The sequence below is a fragment of the Opisthocomus hoazin genome, chromosome 2 (assembly GCF_030867145.1).
Source record: "Opisthocomus hoazin isolate bOpiHoa1 chromosome 2, bOpiHoa1.hap1, whole genome shotgun sequence".
In the NCBI taxonomy this organism is placed as follows: Eukaryota; Metazoa; Chordata; class Aves; order Opisthocomiformes; family Opisthocomidae; genus Opisthocomus; species Opisthocomus hoazin.
This window is the reverse complement of record NC_134415.1, coordinates 34,322,685-34,342,478: the sequence shown is the minus strand read 5'-3', so window position 1 is coordinate 34,342,478 and position 19,794 is coordinate 34,322,685. Positions and strand designations below refer to the sequence as shown.

At 42.4% G+C, this 19,794-nt stretch overlaps 1 protein-coding gene across 3 annotated transcripts in view; it reads right to left on the bottom strand.

Moving 5' to 3' along the window:
* Positions 1-19,794, bottom strand: part of ALK (ALK receptor tyrosine kinase) — a 326,540-nt gene that overhangs the window by 24,569 nt on the left and 282,177 nt on the right. For all 3 annotated transcript variants that reach the window (XM_075413139.1, XM_075413138.1, XM_075413140.1), the window contains exons 12-20: positions 16,265-16,427; positions 11,672-11,822; positions 9,041-9,172; positions 7,973-8,117; positions 6,933-7,115; positions 5,345-5,443; positions 4,221-4,373; positions 2,894-2,992; positions 950-1,136 (exon numbers count right to left, since the gene is read on the bottom strand). In XM_075413139.1, coding sequence (XP_075269254.1) covers positions 950-1,136; positions 2,894-2,992; positions 4,221-4,373; positions 5,345-5,443; positions 6,933-7,115; positions 7,973-8,117; positions 9,041-9,172; positions 11,672-11,822; positions 16,265-16,427 — 1,312 coding nt within the window. The remainder of the gene's footprint in view (positions 1-949; positions 1,137-2,893; positions 2,993-4,220; positions 4,374-5,344; positions 5,444-6,932; positions 7,116-7,972; positions 8,118-9,040; positions 9,173-11,671; positions 11,823-16,264; positions 16,428-19,794) is intronic.

Sequence of the window (19,794 nt, the reverse complement as noted above, 5' to 3'; positions counted from 1 at the left end):
GCTACAAAACAGATCTCTGCATCTCATAACTCACCCTCCTCCCTTATCAATTCCCAGCTGTATCCTCTGCTCTCTGCAGCTTGCCACAATTCAAAAATCCTTTCAGAGCCCAAGTGACAAAGGCAGCAGCAGCACAGGGTACACTTGAAACTTCCAGATGCAGTCCAGCAAGATGTGCAGGTAAGGGGGAATGAGATAAGAGACAGCAAAATATTGCAGACTGCATAGGCTGCTCTAAGGATCACCTTTTTTTAGCACTGTAAGCTCCCTAGTCTTCCAAGCTCTCCTGCTTCCACTTTCTGGCTTTTTGTGTAAAACTGCATGGAACCAGGGTAATGTCACATTCACAAGTGGCATGTGCTGTATCCTGCAGTGAAGCAAGGTGGGAAAGAACTCTGAAGTTTCAAATGTTTCTTAGGAGACTATTTTGAACTTTCCAGAAGTTCTGATCTAGACATGACTATCCTGTTGGCTTTATATTCCTGTCTTTTTAATACTGTCTGGCAGCCTCAAATCCATTGCTTTTCCTGCTGTTGTAATTAAGGATGTCATTGTCTTCACCAAAAATCCCATCAAAGACTTTAAAACAGCCTCTCACAAGCCTCAGTCTTCCCAGCATTTCATCAGTTAATACTGGAAATGGGCTATTCATTGCACAGTCTGCAAAAGATGCGTCTGAATGACTGGTGATGACTCTTCAGTTCCTCTCGTAATCCCAGAAGATTAACACTGCACCTGTAAAAGGTCAAGGAGACTGCCAAAGTCTAGTCCCCTCCACGCAAGCCTAGCTACTGCAGCTTTATATCTTTCTTATGAAAAGGGGCCTAAGTCTAGAAGTGCATGAGAATTTGTACATGCCTGCCCAAAGACGTGAGTTCGCATCTGTGTAAGACAGCCAGCATATGTAAGTGTATAGTGTGAAGCATGGGGAAGGCAAAGATGAATTTACCGGATGAGGGAGATGTTTTTTCGAGGCACCTCTTTGAGGTCACTAATGGACGTGGTCTTTCCTGCAAAGCAGTAGTTGGGATTGTAGTCTGTCATGATAGTGGAGGTACGCAGCTTGCTCAGCTTATATTCTGGGCTCTGTAACTCCATCTGCATGGCTTGTAGCTCCTGGTGCTTCCGACGATATACTGAATATGGACAACACAGTAAACCAGAGAAACAGACTGACTTTGGAACAGGACAGCAGCCATGCAACACATCTCACTGGAATTCGCCATGTGGCCAAATTTCAGTGAATCAAACTAGACAGTGATACTGTCATATTTCTGTACATCAAATCATTATAGACAGAAAATGGAATCTGAAGTTATCCACGAACCTTTGATTTACACATCTTCTGAATAAACAGGCTTGCTCATGAACCATTTGGAAGAAGTAAAATGAATTTCTCTTGCAGAGTTCTCTGATTTCACAGTTCTGAGCTTTTTATTTTGTTCTATTTAGTTTAAATAGACCTTCCAAGTATGAGTCCAGTTCCAAACTTGAGGGAGCTGGGGTATAACCAACGTTCTTAAACCACAAAGAAGTGACAAAGCCTGAAATGAATTACTGCATCGTATTGTTGAAAATTGATAGACTAAACTGTTACCTCAGAATAACATACTGTACATAGAATCATCTAATTTTGCAAAACTTCATCTGTTTCTGAACAACAGAGTTGGACTGAGCTTGAAATCAGTTTATGGTAGCATTATAGTACTTGAATCACTTCACCGATACTTCTGAAATGTCATTAGAAACCAACCTTGAAAGAAGACATCCTGTGGATACTCACTGAAATAGTAATTGATATTGCAGTATTTTTTTCAAAGCAAGATGCCAATCGTGAGCAGGTTAAATCACTATTACCCTTACTATTGACTTCTGTGGGAGCTGGATTGAACCCAAAGACTGTGACAGTAATAGCTATTGCATCTTCGCCAGCAGATGTTGCTTAGGGGAAGAATCTAAGGGGTAAACATGCACTTGCAAAGGCAGACAGATGTAATGACCTATCCACAAACCCTTCCTGTCCTCCATTTTCCTCCTCATTGCTTTTGCTTTGATTTTTTAAATCGCTGCTCTTTCCTGAGATGGTAATGATAGGATGGTTGGATGTAAAGAGGATTACTCTTCCACTCCCTGAGAAGTAATAAGCAATTTTAAAGGGGTACTGTCAGGCCAGAAATCATACATGTAGGACCATATGTGTGCAACTGATAACTCCTGAAATTCTTAAGACTGAAACAGCTGCACAAATCTAATTTAATAGTTGCCATTTGCTGCTCTGGGTACATCCCTCCCCTTCCCCAGACTATATGCAGTGTGGATGAAGAAAGGTGGCAGAGCTGTGGTTTGAATCCCAGGCTGCTTTTCACTGATTTGAATCTATTCTGCTTGCAATCAAATGCAGGTGAGCAATTGTTTAAAATAAGAAAATGAAAGGGTGAAAAATACCTTTTAGAATTTCAAAGAAAGATGCCAAGAATGCTCACATCCTACTAAGTAGCAGTTTGTAAAAGGGGAACCTATGTGAGAATTTCAAGCTTAAATGTCATTGAAGGGCTAAATCTGTATATAGGCACACAAATAAAGAAGGTTGCTTTTAGGCATTAAGCACCAACAGCTCTCACAAAACCAGTGGCAGCTGTGTTCTGGCAGCTTCACACTACAACAGAAGCAATAACGTCTCTTTTGAGATGCAGTCAGTAACTGAAATCTCCTCAAATTGGTCATTGTGGTTAGAAACAAGCACTGAAATATGAAGTTATGGCATGTGTGTGGGAAGGTGTCATTAAATACAGCAGTAGCTAAAAACCTGAATCCTTTTGCTTCCCAGGGCCCAGTTATCCTTGGCTGAGATCCAGCTCTCCTATGAAAACATCTTTTGCAGAGAAACACTCACCTATCATGATTCCTGAAAAAGCCAAAATTAAAGCAGCCACCAATGCCGAAGTCACTACAGACAAGACCAAGGAGAGAGGGAGATGAACCACTGGCTCAGCTGCAACAGAGGGAGAAGAAGGAGGAATTACATGTTTGAAATTATCTTCCAGCAGCCACAAAATTATCTTTTTTGTGGACAGATTTTTCTGCTCTTCCTTCCATTTACCCATCTGCTGCTCCGATAGTGTAGGAGCAACCTCTGGCATGATCAGTTTTCAGGATCTATGACCTCTAATACCTCATTGTTTCACTTTCCTCAATTAATATCAAGCCATTAAAACAGATGGTTTGCTATCAATGAATTAACATGTGCACTCCCTGGGTATGAAAACAAGACCATAAAAATCAAGGGCAGGAGGTTGGGGAGGTGGAAAGAACATTACATTGCCAGGGTTAAAGTGCTGCTATCAATGCCAAATCACAGCAAAAGCAGCAGAAGGGCTGCGATATATCATCTCCTAAATGCATCTAATCCAGGCAGAAAAACTTGGTAACCGTAAGTGATAATACAATACAAAGTATTCCATAGCTGCATCCTCACTTGGGACTACAAGGCATTCAATGACCATCTATTCAGGTTTACTTCACCCTGGCAAAATGGACATGCTTCTTCCCCATTTTAAAGATGGGAATGGTAATAATACAGAACAATATTCCTATGCCAGTGACAAAGCTGAGAGCAGGAGAGAATCACTTGCTCTAACTGCTGAGCAATGTGAAGCAAACCTAGTAATGGAGCTCTGAGCACTCGGTTTTTCAAGTAAGGCAAGAACAGGCGTTGTCTTTAGTTTTGCTCAGAGATCTCTCATGCAGAATTTCTTATAAATTCTGTACCTGCACCTTATATGTCCAAATCCACAAGAATTATGTTCTCTTTCACCTTGTACATTTTTTTTGGTTCTTAAGAGAACTGACCTGAAATTTCAGTTTCTCTGGAAAATTCCTTCAGTGAGCAAACTTTTTCATGATTTCAGAGCAGAATGTGAGCATCACCACAACCAGGCGCAAAATTTGCCTCTTCTCAGTGCTGCCCAGTATGCCAAACACGTACTGTAAAGCAAACCAGCAATGCTGCTCTGTGCACCATTCCTCAGCACTGATGTGTCTATATCCTAGCAAAAGAACTCTGTGATGTATACCAGCAGGGAAGAATGTAACACTCAACGGAAGCCAGTTTTAAGAAAGACTAGATAATGCTTTCAGGATACCTTACAGTCCAAACTACAGATTTTTGGCACGCATTTTCTGTTTCACACACTAGCAGCCTACCCCATACACCTACTTACCTATGCAAGACACACCATCTGCAGCCAACTCTGTGCCTGGCTCACAAAAGCAAATGACTTTTTGAGTCTCAAGATCGACACGGCACTCGTCCATCTCACAGTGACTGCAGTTAAGATGCAGTCTAATATCCACCTCTCCATGCCCCTCTGTCACTAGGGAGTGGATGAAAGAAGCTGAGTTAATTACCATAAAGATCATTCATATCATTCCCTCGGGCACTGACAGAAACAGGGGACATGGTGGTCACAATTGCCAGATGTGGCAGGGTGGGCCCCATCTAAGAAACCAATTTCTCCCCACCTTCCACAGCTCCTATCCTTTTCTCACATAGAAAATAATATCCAGCTAAATTAGTCCCACTGCAGCTGAGGTGCGCCGGCTCTCTTTGAGCAGATAGTCCTACCAGGTTAGCAAGGAGGCTGCTGCCGAGGCTGAGGGAAATCTGCCCTTTCAGCGGTCTGTGGGGCTCACCCTTTTCCTTTCTGTCCTTTACTCCCTCCGAGATCAAACGCCGCAGTGTTTTCAAAATTTTCTGGCTGCATCTATCAGGCCAGATTGTATCTGTATTTGAAAATACTTCTGGTTGTTCTAAAGCAAGTATCTTTTTTGAGCAAATAGATATTTTTGTATTTTCTGAACACATTGCAAACATATTCAAGACACTGACTTCTGGACAAACACAGGCTGGAGTGGTAGTATTTATCACTCCTGCGCACTTCTGGGCAGTGCTGGACTGTTTTCTCTAGAAACTCCTTGGTCCAGCCTGGATACTTCGCTGAGGGATGCTCTAAGGAACATGTTTGTTAGTGAATGGTCAGGTGCTTTGTTTCCTTCCTAAATTATCTGAACTATGAAGTTTTCTTTCCACTTTCCTTGGCCAAAATTATTGTACAGGCAGGTAGACGATACTGTTGCGAATTGTTTTCTAATAGCCTTGATCTCTCCAACTGCTTTCTTCCTGTTACTCCTGTTTATTCTCCACTGGACTTTGTTATGCTATCTTTCTGCCCCCTCATGTTCATGATGACACTAAGCTGTACCCAAAGGGCTGTAAAGTGTGCCACAGATGCAAACTATTAACATGAAATAAACCCACTAGAAGACTTCTGACCAATATGAATACCTTTAAGTGCTGGCGTGTATAAAGTACCAATTGGATTAATAAAGGACACACCATCCTCCCCATCCATCTCTGGGTCATTGTCCACTGCAGCATTGCCACCTACATCAAACCAGAAGTTACCTTAACAGACTGAGGCTCATCGGCACTAAAATACAGATAAGCATTGCAACATGCATGACTTCAGCATATTTAGGGAGGCATCCAAATGAGAAAGAGAATAAATCAAAGTACTTAACATACAGGGAACACTTGGTGGGTTGTGGCATGAACCATTGGTCTTTTATCTCTAGAAATTCAATTTAATAGCAGCAGCTTGCGACAATCAATTTCTTAGCTCTGTTTTAGGCAGACTGTTGCAAACCAAGGCACAAACTTCATCTTTAACCATTTGGATGCTGTGAAACATATAAGCCTTTCTTAAAATTAATGTAGCCAAGAGACTGGAAAACACCAGGACTCAAGGGCTAAGTGCAGTACCCTCGCTGATCAAGGTATGTACTGTGTCAGTGGAGGGAGTGAATAATCTGATATCCTTCCTCTCCTTTGCACCCTGAAAGCAGGGTGGTCCACCAGGAGTGGGGACTGAATGAATTTATGAGTTGCTCGTTTGTGCTTGGGCATATAGGACATATCAGGAGCAAAGTATGGGCAATACATAGAATGTATTAGAAGCACAGTACAGGCTGTATATTTTGCACTACAAGCATGCAAAGATTCCCCGCCCCACCCAAAAATGGCTTTTCCTCTTTAACCATCTTCAGTGAAATTAAAATCATGTCATGTGAGACATTCTGTTGGAAAAAGAAGCATTACACAGTAACATTGGTACAAAACATGCACTTAATCATTTAAACTCCTTACTTCCTCTCAGGATTTCTAGTGTATCATACACTTGATTTAAGCTGTGGAGAACCAGGGGTTAAGAAGTCCACCACAGTGCAGATGGCTGAAGAAACTAGGTGGCCCAGGAGATTAAGGGTTAGTAGAGATCTTGGATCTGGCCCACACCAGTTATAATCAACATAACGCCATCTGACAGCTGTCCTGAGACCCGCAGCACATGAAATCAGCTCCTTGTTGACCGAAGTCAACCCCACTGCTGTGATTAAGAGAGGTCCTGGCTGGCAGCCTGAGCCTCTGCCCCAGAAACCACCTGTGCAGGACCAAGGCCCACCCCCAGCAGGGCAGGGTAGAAGAAGCTGTGTCTTTCCCCTGGCATAAAGCCTGGCTGCCAGTCTCCAGGACCGAAGTCCTCAAAACACAGGTGCTGGCAACGGGAGCACATAGCCTGTGGCTCCTCCTTCTCCAGCACTATAACCCCAAAATGGAATGCTCAAGAATCACAGCAGGATCTTGATGGCACGTTTTGCAGAGTGCAAAGCCAGGATTACAGCTGAAGGACTGACATCTGGCCATTTGCTCAAAGACTAAATGCCATACCTTCATCTAGTGCTAAAAAGGCAACACACAGACATACTAGTACATAACAGTCAAATGCGCTAGCTACAGGAGAATTATCTATCAGCACTTTGCTGATCATTAGCACTAAAGGAGGGGAAGGGACACCTTGAACACGAAGCCACTTTACCTATATATCCTCCGCCTCCTCCACCTGAGGAGCACCCCCCTCCACCCCCTCCGAAACCCCCTCTTGTCTCCCACCCCCACTTCTTCATGGCCTGGGGGCAGGATCTTCCTCCAGTAGCACCTTCCAGCAAGGATTTTCCTGACCACAGGAAGGAAGTGTTATCATTCCAGCCACCTCCACCACCTGCAGTTAACAGAACAGAAAAGGCACAGGTAGGGGTTATTTTTGTGTAAAACCACTGCAGAGATCTGCAGAACAAGCACTCCTTCAAAGCACCTGAGCTGAAAGTAAGAATCTCATGCCTTGGTTAGAAAAGGGGATGTGCTTGCTACACAGTCACCTCTCTGTAGAGCTTTTGACCATGTTAACCATTGGCACTTCTTCTCACCTCCCATACAATGCCAAGTATTTTTTATGGAAAATGTAAAAAGATATCCCTGCCTACTCCCCTACCACTTGTTTCTGGCTTACAGAGCCTTCCCCTTCTCTTTGCAAAACGTACTTTTGAAAAAAACCCTATGTCGATTCTGAAGTGGAACAAAAGGAATTTAGTGAAAGGGATGTGAAAACATTTCCCAGCCCTGCTCTAAATACAATATACTTACCAGTGACTCACTTTCAGCTCTGCTGGTTATTCAGTCCAAGGTCTCTTCACAGAGATGTCTAGCCAGGGTGCAATTATGCTCTTTCTGCATAAGGCAGGGAAACTGTGAGTAGGTCTACACATCACAAAACAGTGCAGGGAGCAGGATGGCCACATCAGCACTGCAAACTCCCGCATCAAAAATCAAACAGCTTTGTTTATGAGAGGTACTGCGTTGTGTTGGAAGAATGTTGCCATTGCTATGGCTATAACATCTCTGATACCCTTATTTAGGGAAAGTATCCTGCACTGTGGGTACATCCTATATGCCTCTATTACACTTCCATGTTCCCCCTGAACTGTGTTTTCATGAGTTTTGCCTCACCTCCTTGTGAGGGGGAATCCGGAGTACCATATATTCACAAAGATTTTCTTAAAAAGAATAACCTTTCCTTACCTGCAGCTCCTGAATTTCCATTCGACCCTGGAACAGAGGAATCATTCTCCAGCCTTTCTGGATGAAATGTGTCTGTTTTGGCCCTGTAGGCCCTTCCACCACCTCCTGCTGCAATTATCAAGGGGACTGGTTCTCCGTTCTCCATCTTAACAATTTCAGAAATAAAGGCAGTGTTGAAACTGAGTCAGACACGCAAACAAAAGTCCAATCACACGCTAATTACTGCACGTTGCACTAAGCAGGCATCTAGGACTGCTCAGCACTACAAATTACCATTGCTTTATTTATGCACGCACATCCGAAAGCTTAATGAAAAACACTAGTCCTATCAAGTTCTGCAACAGAGAACAGTGGCATCACCAGCTCATGAATCGTACCTGCAGTGCTGATGTTATCGTGTGGTGACTTTCATCAAACGAAACAGCTAAGGAGCACTGCTCTATGTAGTGCAATATAGTGTCTCTACTGGTAAAGGACTGCTACACTGGAAACTGGCTGAGCACGCAGAGTTACACAGAATTATGTAGAAGCTAGGTGATCTAAACATATTGTAAACACCTGAAACTGGTGTTTGGAATGAGTACTGTTCTCAGCTAGTACATGACAGAAAAGATCAGTGGTCTCTAGCTGTAGAGTTGCCAACAGAAAACATACAGGCTATCCTAAGCTTTTCTTGTCATTGCATATAGGCCAAATGTGTGGCTGAAGCCTCATGTTCTACAATGACAGATGTGAATAAAGTCCTGTGGAATTTGCCCTTTGCTGTAGAATTATGCTTCAGCATCTCAGCTTGCACTGAAAAAATCCAGTTCAAACTATTATGTTTGTGAAGGAAGCTCCAAGCCACTGATGCAAGTGTGGCCACACTGCATAGCAGTTCTCAGAAGTGTGAAGGGCCAGCTCAGCTCTCTACAGCTATCAACCAGAAATGAAGAATACCTAGAGCTCACTTTGTGGACCTTTCCCCAGAGGTGTATAAAGTGTTCTCAGATATTTCAGGCTGCGATACTAGAGACAAGAGGCAGGATGTGTTCATGCTGAAGGGGCACAGGGACTATGTTTCCATACCTTAAATACGTAAGTTGCACCTCCCCCGCCTCCACCTCCTCCTGCCCATTCATTGACACTTCTGTTCACACGTATCTCTTCTTCAATCACATTGTTCTCTCCAATGCAGACTTTCTGTATAAGATCATTAGTCTGCAAACAGAAGATCAAGTCTGAATTTGGTAAGAAATCTCCGTGTCCTTGTACACACACATGCCTCGTGGACCCTTCACCCTCCCAAAGCAATAAATTGTCCTCCAGAGAAATGACATAAGCAGAAGCAAGTGAACGCTTTTCTAGAAGAATCTCACTTTTTGCTCCAACCTTCCTCAGAAGAAATTGTTGCCATTTTATTTTAATTATTTTGAAGTGAGCTCAGTGCTGATATCTATTACCATGTAAAACAGCTCCATAAACTTTATACATACAAGATGTAGCAGAATTTACTGCAAATGCTTCCCAGCAGTAACTATCTCTATTTCACAAGTGGTGGAAGAGAGTAACTCAGCAATGATGTGACTTGTTCTATGTCATGCCATAGCCAAATGGCAGAGACACAGAGAGAACTCAAGTTTCTTTACTCCTCTTCCACTGTTGCACTGGTTGGGGCCAGGCAGTCAATGTGCATCTGTCCAGAATTAAGGTGTACTGGTGGCTCACCTAGATGTACAGAGCTAGCTTTAACCTAGGTAGTCATAGCATGGACAGTAGCAACAAGCTCAGTATAGACTAACCACCTAACTGATCTAGGCTTCCAAGCAAGTTTTGATGTTCATCTGACGCTTCTGCTGTAGCAGCAATTTTATTATAATTACCAGTGCTAGCTAGTTCAAAACCTATCAAAAGAGCTGCAGTCCCACCTTTGAGTGCAATGTTGACCTGCTGTTAAAGAAAATACCTCACTAAAAAGCCTCCTTATTTCCTACTTAGCATTTTTTTCCCATCCAGCAGTTAGCACCAAATGTAATGAACCTTCTGTATTGGGCAAATCACTGAGTTCACTACCTGATTTCAAGGAAAACATTAAATCATCATTTATAAGTACTTCTGGACTATGACCTAAGAGAAGTAACTATCGCTTTGATTTTAAATTGGAGCTCGAAAGTGCACAACAAGCAGGACTCTACTGTGAGTGTTTGTAAGTTGCAAGCTTTGCTTCTAGCTTGTTTCACTTGACATGTTTCATCTCAGTTAACACCATCTTGTTGCGTGCACTGAACTCACTAAGTCAACAACACTTTAAGGGAAAAATGCACAAACCATAGTTTACAGTAGGACTGACCTTCTGCTTGCTTCTACTTTCATGTGTGTGTTTTCTTTTGGAAGAGGAACTTGACAGAAGCATCCTCAAGTTACAAATAATTCTGTTGTCCACAAAATGTGTCCTAGGTTGTGCCAGAGAATGAACGGCATACATTTTGTGTGCATAGACTTGCCTATGGAATGAAACAATCCTCTTTTCCCTAGTCTTCCCTCTTCTTAATTGATTTGGAGTTGGGTGGGGATGATTAATAAAATGACAAAGTCAATGACCCAAAGGAACCACTAGATTACAATTGAATTTAAAAAAAAAAATCCTTCATGGCAAAGACATAACTGATTACAATCCAATCTAGTAAAAGTCCCTTCTACAAGTGAATGCAATCTCTTTGCCTCAATGAAAGAATTACATTAGCACTCAATAAATTCTCACTAGAGATTACGGTGGCCTGCAATTTAATGAGTCCATATATTACGCTCAGCTGGAATGTCCTAGTTATAGGCGTTAGATGGAAGTTTGAGTTAGGGCATTTCTCATTTCAAAGAGGCTTCATATTAATGGTTTGCTTGTACACAGGTATAATTCCAGTTTTAACATTATTTACATCAGCACCCAGCCTTCAGCACCCCTTTTTCTTGTCTACATCCTTCAAGCTTTCTCTGCTGTAACAGACTGCTAAGCTTTCATCTTTTGTATGCCAGCCATTAACAGCTGAGAAATGCACAGCATTTAAATATTCAGCTTGAAACCATAGGTGAAATTTCATCAGACAATGCTTACTTTCCTCCATAAGAATCTCCTATTGTCTCATCCTCCAAAGAACACTAAATGACTAATAGATTGTTGTGCCTGCAAATGGTGGAAGCTGCAGCTTTCTCTCAAGGCATCTATAGCAATGATTGGTTAGTAACACAAATATCAGGACTGATTCAGAAGTGATTAATTTGTCTCTCCCATTCCCATGCAGAGAATAACCACACAGGCCCTGTGAGGTGGGTGTCTCCAGAGTTGCAGAGTACTGTGGTAATGGCAGGGCTGGGCTCAACAGCAGAGCAAATACAAAGCCCTGTGAAGTCAACATTGAAGACTCCAGAGGAAGGGAAGGCAGGGTTGTGTTTTCTTTCCAAAAACCCACAGAGATGCTCTGAGATACGCAGATCAATCAGGAACCTGTAGTGTATTACCAGTGGGACCTGAACACTGAAGAGGAAGCGAGCACAGTGACATGGTACTTCATCTTTTCACACTCATGCCCTCCCAGTAAAACTCTCGCTATCCCTAGAACCATATAATCCCAGGCCCGTCAAGGACAATGGTTTTCCCTGTAAACAGACAAAACTCCATGGATTTGTAGAAAGGATTATGGCAAAATGGAAAGGGCAATAACTTACACTAGGACAAGCATCTTCTCCTTGCTGTCCCACCAAGATATACAAAGTATCATCCTTCTGGAGGTCAAAAATTCCCAGCACAGACACGCCGTGGGACCGCACCATGGTGTTCTTCCCTCCTTTCCCACCAGCAGCTCCATAGCCTGAGATGCTGCAGGAAAAAGAAGACAAAAGCCTGGCATTTGAGCTGTACCAGACAGGTGGAAGGTAGTACAAACCGCTTCTGGGCACTGAGTGGTTTGCACACCTGAACTGTACACAGTGTCATTGCGCCGTGCCCTGAAGACCTGACACTCTAAATAAATACAAACCCAAAGCCTGAAGACTGAGGTTCTCTGTTCTACATGGACCTATGAGCTCAGGTAGCTACAAAACAGCTTCTTTCACATTGATTCTTGGGCAAACACTCGCTGAGGACAGAGCGAGCAAGTCCCCGTAGTTTCAAACTTTAATATATGAAACACATCTTGTTTCCCAGAAGGCATACTCTTGAGAGGTTTGCAGCAAGGAAGCGAAAGAACAGAAGCAGAAGAATCGGTAAGTATAGCACATATGGCTAAAGGGAACATTAAGCATGAGATTGACAGGAGGAGATTTGAGAAAGCAGACAGCGTAACGGGTCTTGGTAGCACAGACCAGATGGGAAACAGCTTTCCTATTCCCAGGACCAGAGGAATACAGAAGAGTAGCTGGACACATCACTACCAGCAGTAAACAAGGAAGGCAAAAGGCCCCTGGCTAAACTCACAGTCAGCATGAACGTCTCACTGTCTCCAGCCAGGAGTGGCTAGGTTGCATACACAGGCTGCTGCAGTCTCAATTAAGGCTCTGCAACTTTTATTTCAAGCAGTCAAGATTCAGAGGTCCTTACTGTTATTGATGCACTCAAAGATTTGGCTGTACCACTGTACAGCTCAGCTCCTCCCTCTCTCTTTCTAAGTGCATAAACAATTTACATACTTGAAGCACCTTTTACCAAAGGATTTCAAAGCACTTTATAAAAATAATTATAAAACACACATCTCTGTTGCAACAAAAGACAATTACTCCACTTTCTGAGCAAGTGAGTGGTGGTACAGCAAGCTCAGTTTAGATCTGAAATAAGCAGGTGATTTTCCACTGACATTAGTAGCTTTGCAGCTATTTCCGTGAAAGCAAAATTCAACCTGGAGTCTGTAAGCAGTAACTGCAGGGCTGAGAACTCAAACTTTCCTCTCACCTTCCCATCAATTACGGTATAGGTGCTCTGCCTTAACTCCTCCTTTCCTCTAGCACCTGGCTGGTCTTTGCCCAGTACAGTCCTGCATGCAAACAGGCTACAAGCAGAAGGAACCAGCAGCGCCTGTTGTGCGTGAGCACCTTGAACATGTCGGACAGCCAGCTCACTTGCAGCCAGCAACTTGCCTTAATGATCAGCACGAGGAACTCGCCTTGTGGTACTGCTCTGAGGCAGCCAGCATGGAGCAGTTCTGATGTTGAAGCAACTATGGAGCATCAAGTACCTCATAAAGCACATTAGATGCTTGCAATGTGACATGATTATGTTCATGCCACTGTCGATAACGAAAGCAATCATTTCTGCAGCCAGCAGAAAAAGTAATGGACACAGCACTGGGCTACCCTGAACAGATGCTGCATGAATTTGAAGACAGAGTTGATTTGCTGTAGAATTTCGTAATGGCTAATGAGGTGCACTATCAGGCACAGCAAGCTGGCAGGGCTAATCAGCTGCAATTAGGGGCCATATTTTTCTGTGTATGAACAGATTTTGCATACAAGCAATGATGTCAGGAAGTTCAGGAGAACCCATTTCAGCCTCATTCAAAGGCTGCAGACAAATAAAACCCAATAGATGCAGGTGACAGTCATTCCCTGTTCAAAATGGGCATCACTATTTGAACATATGGGTTATCTTGACTTGAAGTTTTAGCAGGATTCATTTCCTCCGGCGCAACTTTCTTTTACAAGAGGAATCCATTTAACCATATTGGCCTTGAAGAAAGATTCAGACCACTCCAAGCAGATATAACCAGAACATAGATTACCTTCCACTCTCTCCCTCCCTTACTTTTACTATGATACTTGTAGGAACTGAAAAAGAAAGCTGCATCTTCAGGAAGGATCAGGATGAGCAGAGTGCACTGGCTGTGCAAACCAGGGCTGGAGAAAAAAATCCACCTCTAAGTAGAGAGGTCATGGGAAACAATGGAGCTAGTTTTGAGAATATGAGAAAATGCAGTGCCTAGGCTAGCCAACCTAGGACGACACCTTTTTGCATTCCACTGTACCATATTCTTGTGTTACCTTGCAAGAACGGACCAGAGAAAAGAGGACAGTGAAGTGACAACAAATGGGGCACTTGGCAAAATGGACCAAAGATTCTTGCTTTAAAAATGGAAAGAATTTGGATAATGGACGGTAACGTGTAATTTACTAAAGTTCAGTTCTCTCATACCTGATCATAGGCCTAGATACGGGATGACAAGACCTTCTGAATGCTTAGAAAGAAATCTGAAAAGAAAAATATTCTTTTCTATTGACTAACTCTATTCTTCTACAATGTGCAGTCCTGTGAGAGCAAACCAGATGATTTTGTCTATATCAGCACTGGAGCACACAGGACTCCAGTCTTTAAATGAAGCTGCCTACAGTGTGTGGCAGCTTACCCAGACCATCACAGATAGGTTTTCTGGGTGTGGTTAGCTTGTGCTAGTAGAGTTTTGTGCAAAGTTTAGCTTTCTGACTTTACATTTTAATAATGTATATTCTGCCTAGTGTTTACAAATCTTACGCTATTAGCAGGACTGTAACCCACTGCTCTATATTACACAGTGTGAAACGCACTGATATGGCATAACAACAACTTTCTTAAGAGCCCAACAGCCAGCTGGAGGATTTTATGTGTGGGTCAGGTGTACTGGAGATGGCTGTCAGGCTAACTTAGAGGATCCACAGTGCAGCAGGCCTGCAGGGGAGAGCTAAATACAGGCAGTGGGTCCAGATTCTGGGAAGCCCTAGAACTGATATTGCAGCTTGACATTTTCCTAGGGCTATGCAATACTGGGGGACTCTGCTGCCCCTTCAGCAACCCAGAATCAGGAAGACGTCAAGTTAATTTAAGCCCACAATTGCCACCTCCTTTCCCTGGGCTGTGAATTCTCTACTATAGCCTTAAGAGGTGCAGAAGAGAATGTCATCCATTTATACATAGGTTAGCAAAGACACTAGCCATTTACTATCTATACAGAACCTAAAAGTCTGTTAGGTCATTTATAGGACTTAAATAGATAGGTCTTCTCTGCAGGACCTATGGTTTGTATAGCGTAGCAAAAATCAGCCTAAAGTGGCACTGGAATTCTATCTCTTGTTGGGCTGTGATATTAAAGAAATGACAATGTTGTAAGTTTATTGCCTCTTCTTTTGGGCTATACTTTATAACCGTATTTACTGAATGCTGGTGCTGAAAAATTCTAGTCACCTCAGGCAGCTCATTTTTGATAGCTGAGTAAAATATCATTAATGCTTTTTTCATTACCATCAATCCTTGTAGTAATAGGCACTCAGGCAGAACTTGAGCCTAGGCTAGCCCAGACGGTTTCTTGAAACTGCATTGCAGTAGACTTTTGTTAGAGACTGACATCTACCTTCGATAGTAATACCCTTTTTCAATAAAAAGAAAAAAAGTAAGGTGTCAGTAAGTTTTAACCGAAATTTGTTCAAAGCTTTCAGTGGAATGTTCGGCTTTGAAATTCAAGATACTGTCATTGGTTTCGATAGGGAATGTTGCATTAAAAAACCCACTAGACAGTCATTGATTCAAGAAGACAGTTCTGCTTACAAACTGATGCATGTAATGGCTTGATGTTACCATTCAGATACAGTAAACTAAACTTTGATTATCCTTTTTTCCCCAGCAAGAGCAAAAAGAAAAAACGATTGGTAAAAATCTGATTAAGTGGCATTGAACCCTATCTGATCATCTCTCTCTGAAAATAACTCCACAGAGGGATTTAAGCATTAGAACACTCAGCATCACAGAGCCTAACATTTAGGTGGCTGGCTTCCAAAATCAATTCTACAGTGGTATGCTAAGCTTACAGGCTCAACTTACCATGCCTAGATTCAAAAAAGTCAAGAAGCTGAGCAGACCTTGATGCAAGCTGCCCCATAAGAAATGCTGACATACGATTGTGCCTCCTATACCAGGTGGACAGTGAAAAAAACTCACTCTGATCTCAGAATTCAACAGATGGAATATGGGATATGTTTGCCCTTTGGCCTGGGGAGGTCAAAACACTCGATTTTCAGTTACTTATAGAGCTCTCCCAATCTGTAACTGTTTAGGCTAATGATTTGCCTGCTTAACATGGTTGTTTCTCTTTTCTTCTCTCTTTCTCCAAAAAGTTGCATCTTGCAGACAACAAATCTGAGACTGGAAAGATTGGAAATCATAGGATCAGGGTGAAGTAAAACCAACGTCAGCGTGGCCAAACTTCTGAATGCAATATTTTATACGTGCTTAGCATGTATCTGCAGCCTGGAAAAGTTTCAAACACAAAGATATATTATGACAATTAGAGACAGTTCCCTTACCTGTATGTGTTGGTTGCTGGTACCCTCCAGATCTGAATGCCTTGGAGAATCCCTTCAGCTCCTACAATCACACTGAGGTTGGAGTTCCTGTAGGCATCATTGCATTGGCTCTGTGTGGGGCCATAGGGTCCACTGGCACCACATGTTGTGAATAACCAGTGATCTGAAATGAGGACATATACAAAAAGCATGATCCAAACATTCAAAGATCAAGTAGCTGCTCTGCTCTTTATTCACTCTTTCTTGTTGGACCAAGAGAAGAACCTGGCCCCTGAGGCTTTAGCCAGAACAAATAGTCACAGAATTCTTTCAAAAGACTTATAGCGCTGTGTATCTCAGTGTTTGACAGCTTTTTATCTACATCTCCTGAAAGCCATCACAACTATGAACATAGCTGTACTTTTTCCAAGGCTCAAAAAGACAAAGATCACAGAGTAGTCAGTATTGGGCTCTGCTCCCTGGGCAGTTAAAGTGCACACTTCTAACCTCAGGACTGGTGCATTTTATCCCCTTCAGTTTCTACAGACATTTTATTATTGAAGTGATTTTATATAGGAAAATAGCTGTTAATTAGATAAAAACCTGTAAATACAACATCATCTCAGTGATTAAAACATAATAATAAACTAATTGTATTTTGAATAACTATTTGCTCACAAGAGGCCAGATCTGCAGATGTAAATCAATGCGTGCCCATCGCAGTCAATTTCATGAACTGGAAGTACTAGGCCCATACAAAAAGTTTTCTAGAACAAGGCTTTGCTAATCTGTGCCTCAGAAATCTGATCTTTTAATTTGAGCACATGATGCTAAAACTGCCATCCTTTTCCTTAAAGATTCATTATTAGGTCCAACACAGTTTCAAGACCACAATGCTCTTGTAAAACACACCCTAACATATTTGCCAGTATATCAGGAAATATTTCATATGTAATCAAAACTAAGATTTAGATGGAAAGTAAGTCCATAAGCATTTTTGGTGTACATTACATGATTTATTATTCATACTTATTAAAAAGCTAATATACACACTCCAATAAACTCTGCTAGTTCATTCTACTGCCATTAAAGACAAAAGACTTAAAAGACATCTAAAGAACATTATTTCTACAAATGATATTGGGCCAGTCAGCTGTCCTCATGGCTTTCTCAAAGGGCAGCATTTTCCCCGCAAGCTTCCACTAATGCAATACAACATATACAGACTCTTTCAGCAATGGTACTAATTTGCCCAGACAGAGCATTAGCTTGATTTGCTTCTTGGGATTTGGAGCTACTGCCTAAGCAGATCTGGTCTAGAAATTATGGTCTGGCATGTGTCTGGACGAGAGAGGCCAGCAGTTTTACCATTACTGTTACTGGAGGGGTTCACCCACCAGAAATACAAGGAAACACATTAATTTAGCCAGCCACAAGGTCTGAATTACCTTTTCACAAACTAATCCTGAAGTTGAGCTAAATTCCTTCTTATAAAAAAGTTCAATGCATGAGATAGGTCAAATAATTTGGCAGGACTTTAAGACATAAAGCGGCTGGTATTTCTGAAAAACCTTTGTAATAGAGTCTTGGCGATTCCAAGACGCAATGTAAAACTACTACCTTAGAAAAATGTCCCAGTCTAAGTACTGCTGAGAGAATAATCTCTTCCTTCTCCCTGCAAAACCTACACCACCCCTCCTCAAAAGTCCCCTGGAAGGGTCTTCTAGAGACTTTGCTACTGTTACTTGTTTTATATGGATCCTTAGACACCTATTTTACTCACTTATTTCTCAAATCCTTCTGCAATGGGTGGAAGTATAAAGTCTTAAAATAAGTAGATAGCAAATTGAAGATTTCCCTCTCCTCCTCTGCTTCTAATGCACCTCCCCCCAAAAAACCAAGAACAACAGGTAAGAGGGGAAAAGCACCTAAGAAAGCAAGATCTAAAAGTTCCTAAACAAAAGGCTTCAGTAGCTCTGGTATCGACAGGCTTGCAGCAGACGTTACTTATGTTTATTCTTGAAAAAGAAAAGCCAAAATCAAAGCAAAATCTCACACAAAATGGAAGATAAGAGACTTATTCTGTCAGCTATCACAGTGATTTAACACTGCAGTGTCCCAGCGGGCTAAGCCACCTGCACTGAAACATATGTTTAGTGAAGCAGGCAGGTAAGTGTCTTACTTTGGAACAATAAGAAGCCGTTTGGATGTCTCTAGTGAAACATCAAACATGTTCCCAAAGGTAGAAGCAGGTGACCTTCAAGGGGACAATAAGCCCAAAACATGAGAGAATCAAAATGGAAAACTGGAAGTGATAAAACCTAGGATAGATCACAGCATGTGTGTACTGCTGCTATGGTTAAGCTTCACATTTATGATTTACTCCCTTTAAATACATCTCTTTCCTTAGGTATCTGCTTACCTGGCTTTGGCAAAAGTACCTCTAGACTATCACACATCTAACACACAGCACAGCCGGACATGTAACTGGCAGCTCTTGACTCCCACTGGGTTCTTGGGACAACGGATGAATGAACTACATCTTATTCCAAAATGCTTTGTAATGGCCCTTTGTTTCCTTAAAAGCCCAATGCCCTGGTGGAACAGAACAAGAATGCCCTCCTGATGCAAACATTATGTCTCCAGACTTCAAACTGAAGCATCCAGAAAAACTTTTGTATTTTCTGCCTCTCGGACAGACTAGAGGGAGCTCACTTCCAGTGTAGAGGCAGTATCAGGGTAAGAGCTAACAGTGCTGGTAATTTAAGATTAGTGAATATGCATCTAAACTCTTACAATCCGGCTTTTAAAATCACAGAACGTTCGGGGTTGGAAAGGACCTCTGTGGGTCATCTAGTCCAACCCCCCTGCCGAAGCAGGGTCACCTACAGCAGGCTGCACAGGACCTTGTCCAGGTGGGTCTTGAATATCTCCAGAGAAGGAGACTCCACAACCTCCCTGGGCAACCTCTGCCAGCGCTCCATCACTCTCAGAGTAAAGAAGTTCTTCCTCATGGAAGTATGGAGTATGAGAAAATGGAGTACAAGAGGTTTGGGGATTGAAAAAACACAGATATATTACGCCAGGGAGCGTGACGTAAGGAACCTGGAGATGACTGAGCACAGGAGGTATCTCAGATTTCAAAAGTGGTCCTGTTGTAATCGATACAGTCGTATACACAAGGTTATACGTAAAGCCTCCCAGGTTCTGCAGCTGCTGCAGTCAGTGCTAGCAGACACATTTACCTGCTCTGGTCAGGCAGGTGGTAAGACAGGAATGGGAGAAGACATGTTTCAGAAGCAGCAGAGCTGGACAGTGACCATTGCCCATAACACTGCAGGAGGAAGTCTGGCCTAAGTGAAGTCCATGGGGAGACTGCACCCGATTTGAACCAGCAAGGATTTCAGTAGAACCTACAGCCCGGTGTTGCGTGATCTCATCTGTCACTGCTGCATTGACTTGCAAACAGTCTCCTCCTGCTGAAATGCACTTTCATACATGATACCGAAAGTCAGTCCAATACGTAACAGCTTTGTCACTGAATTAAATGG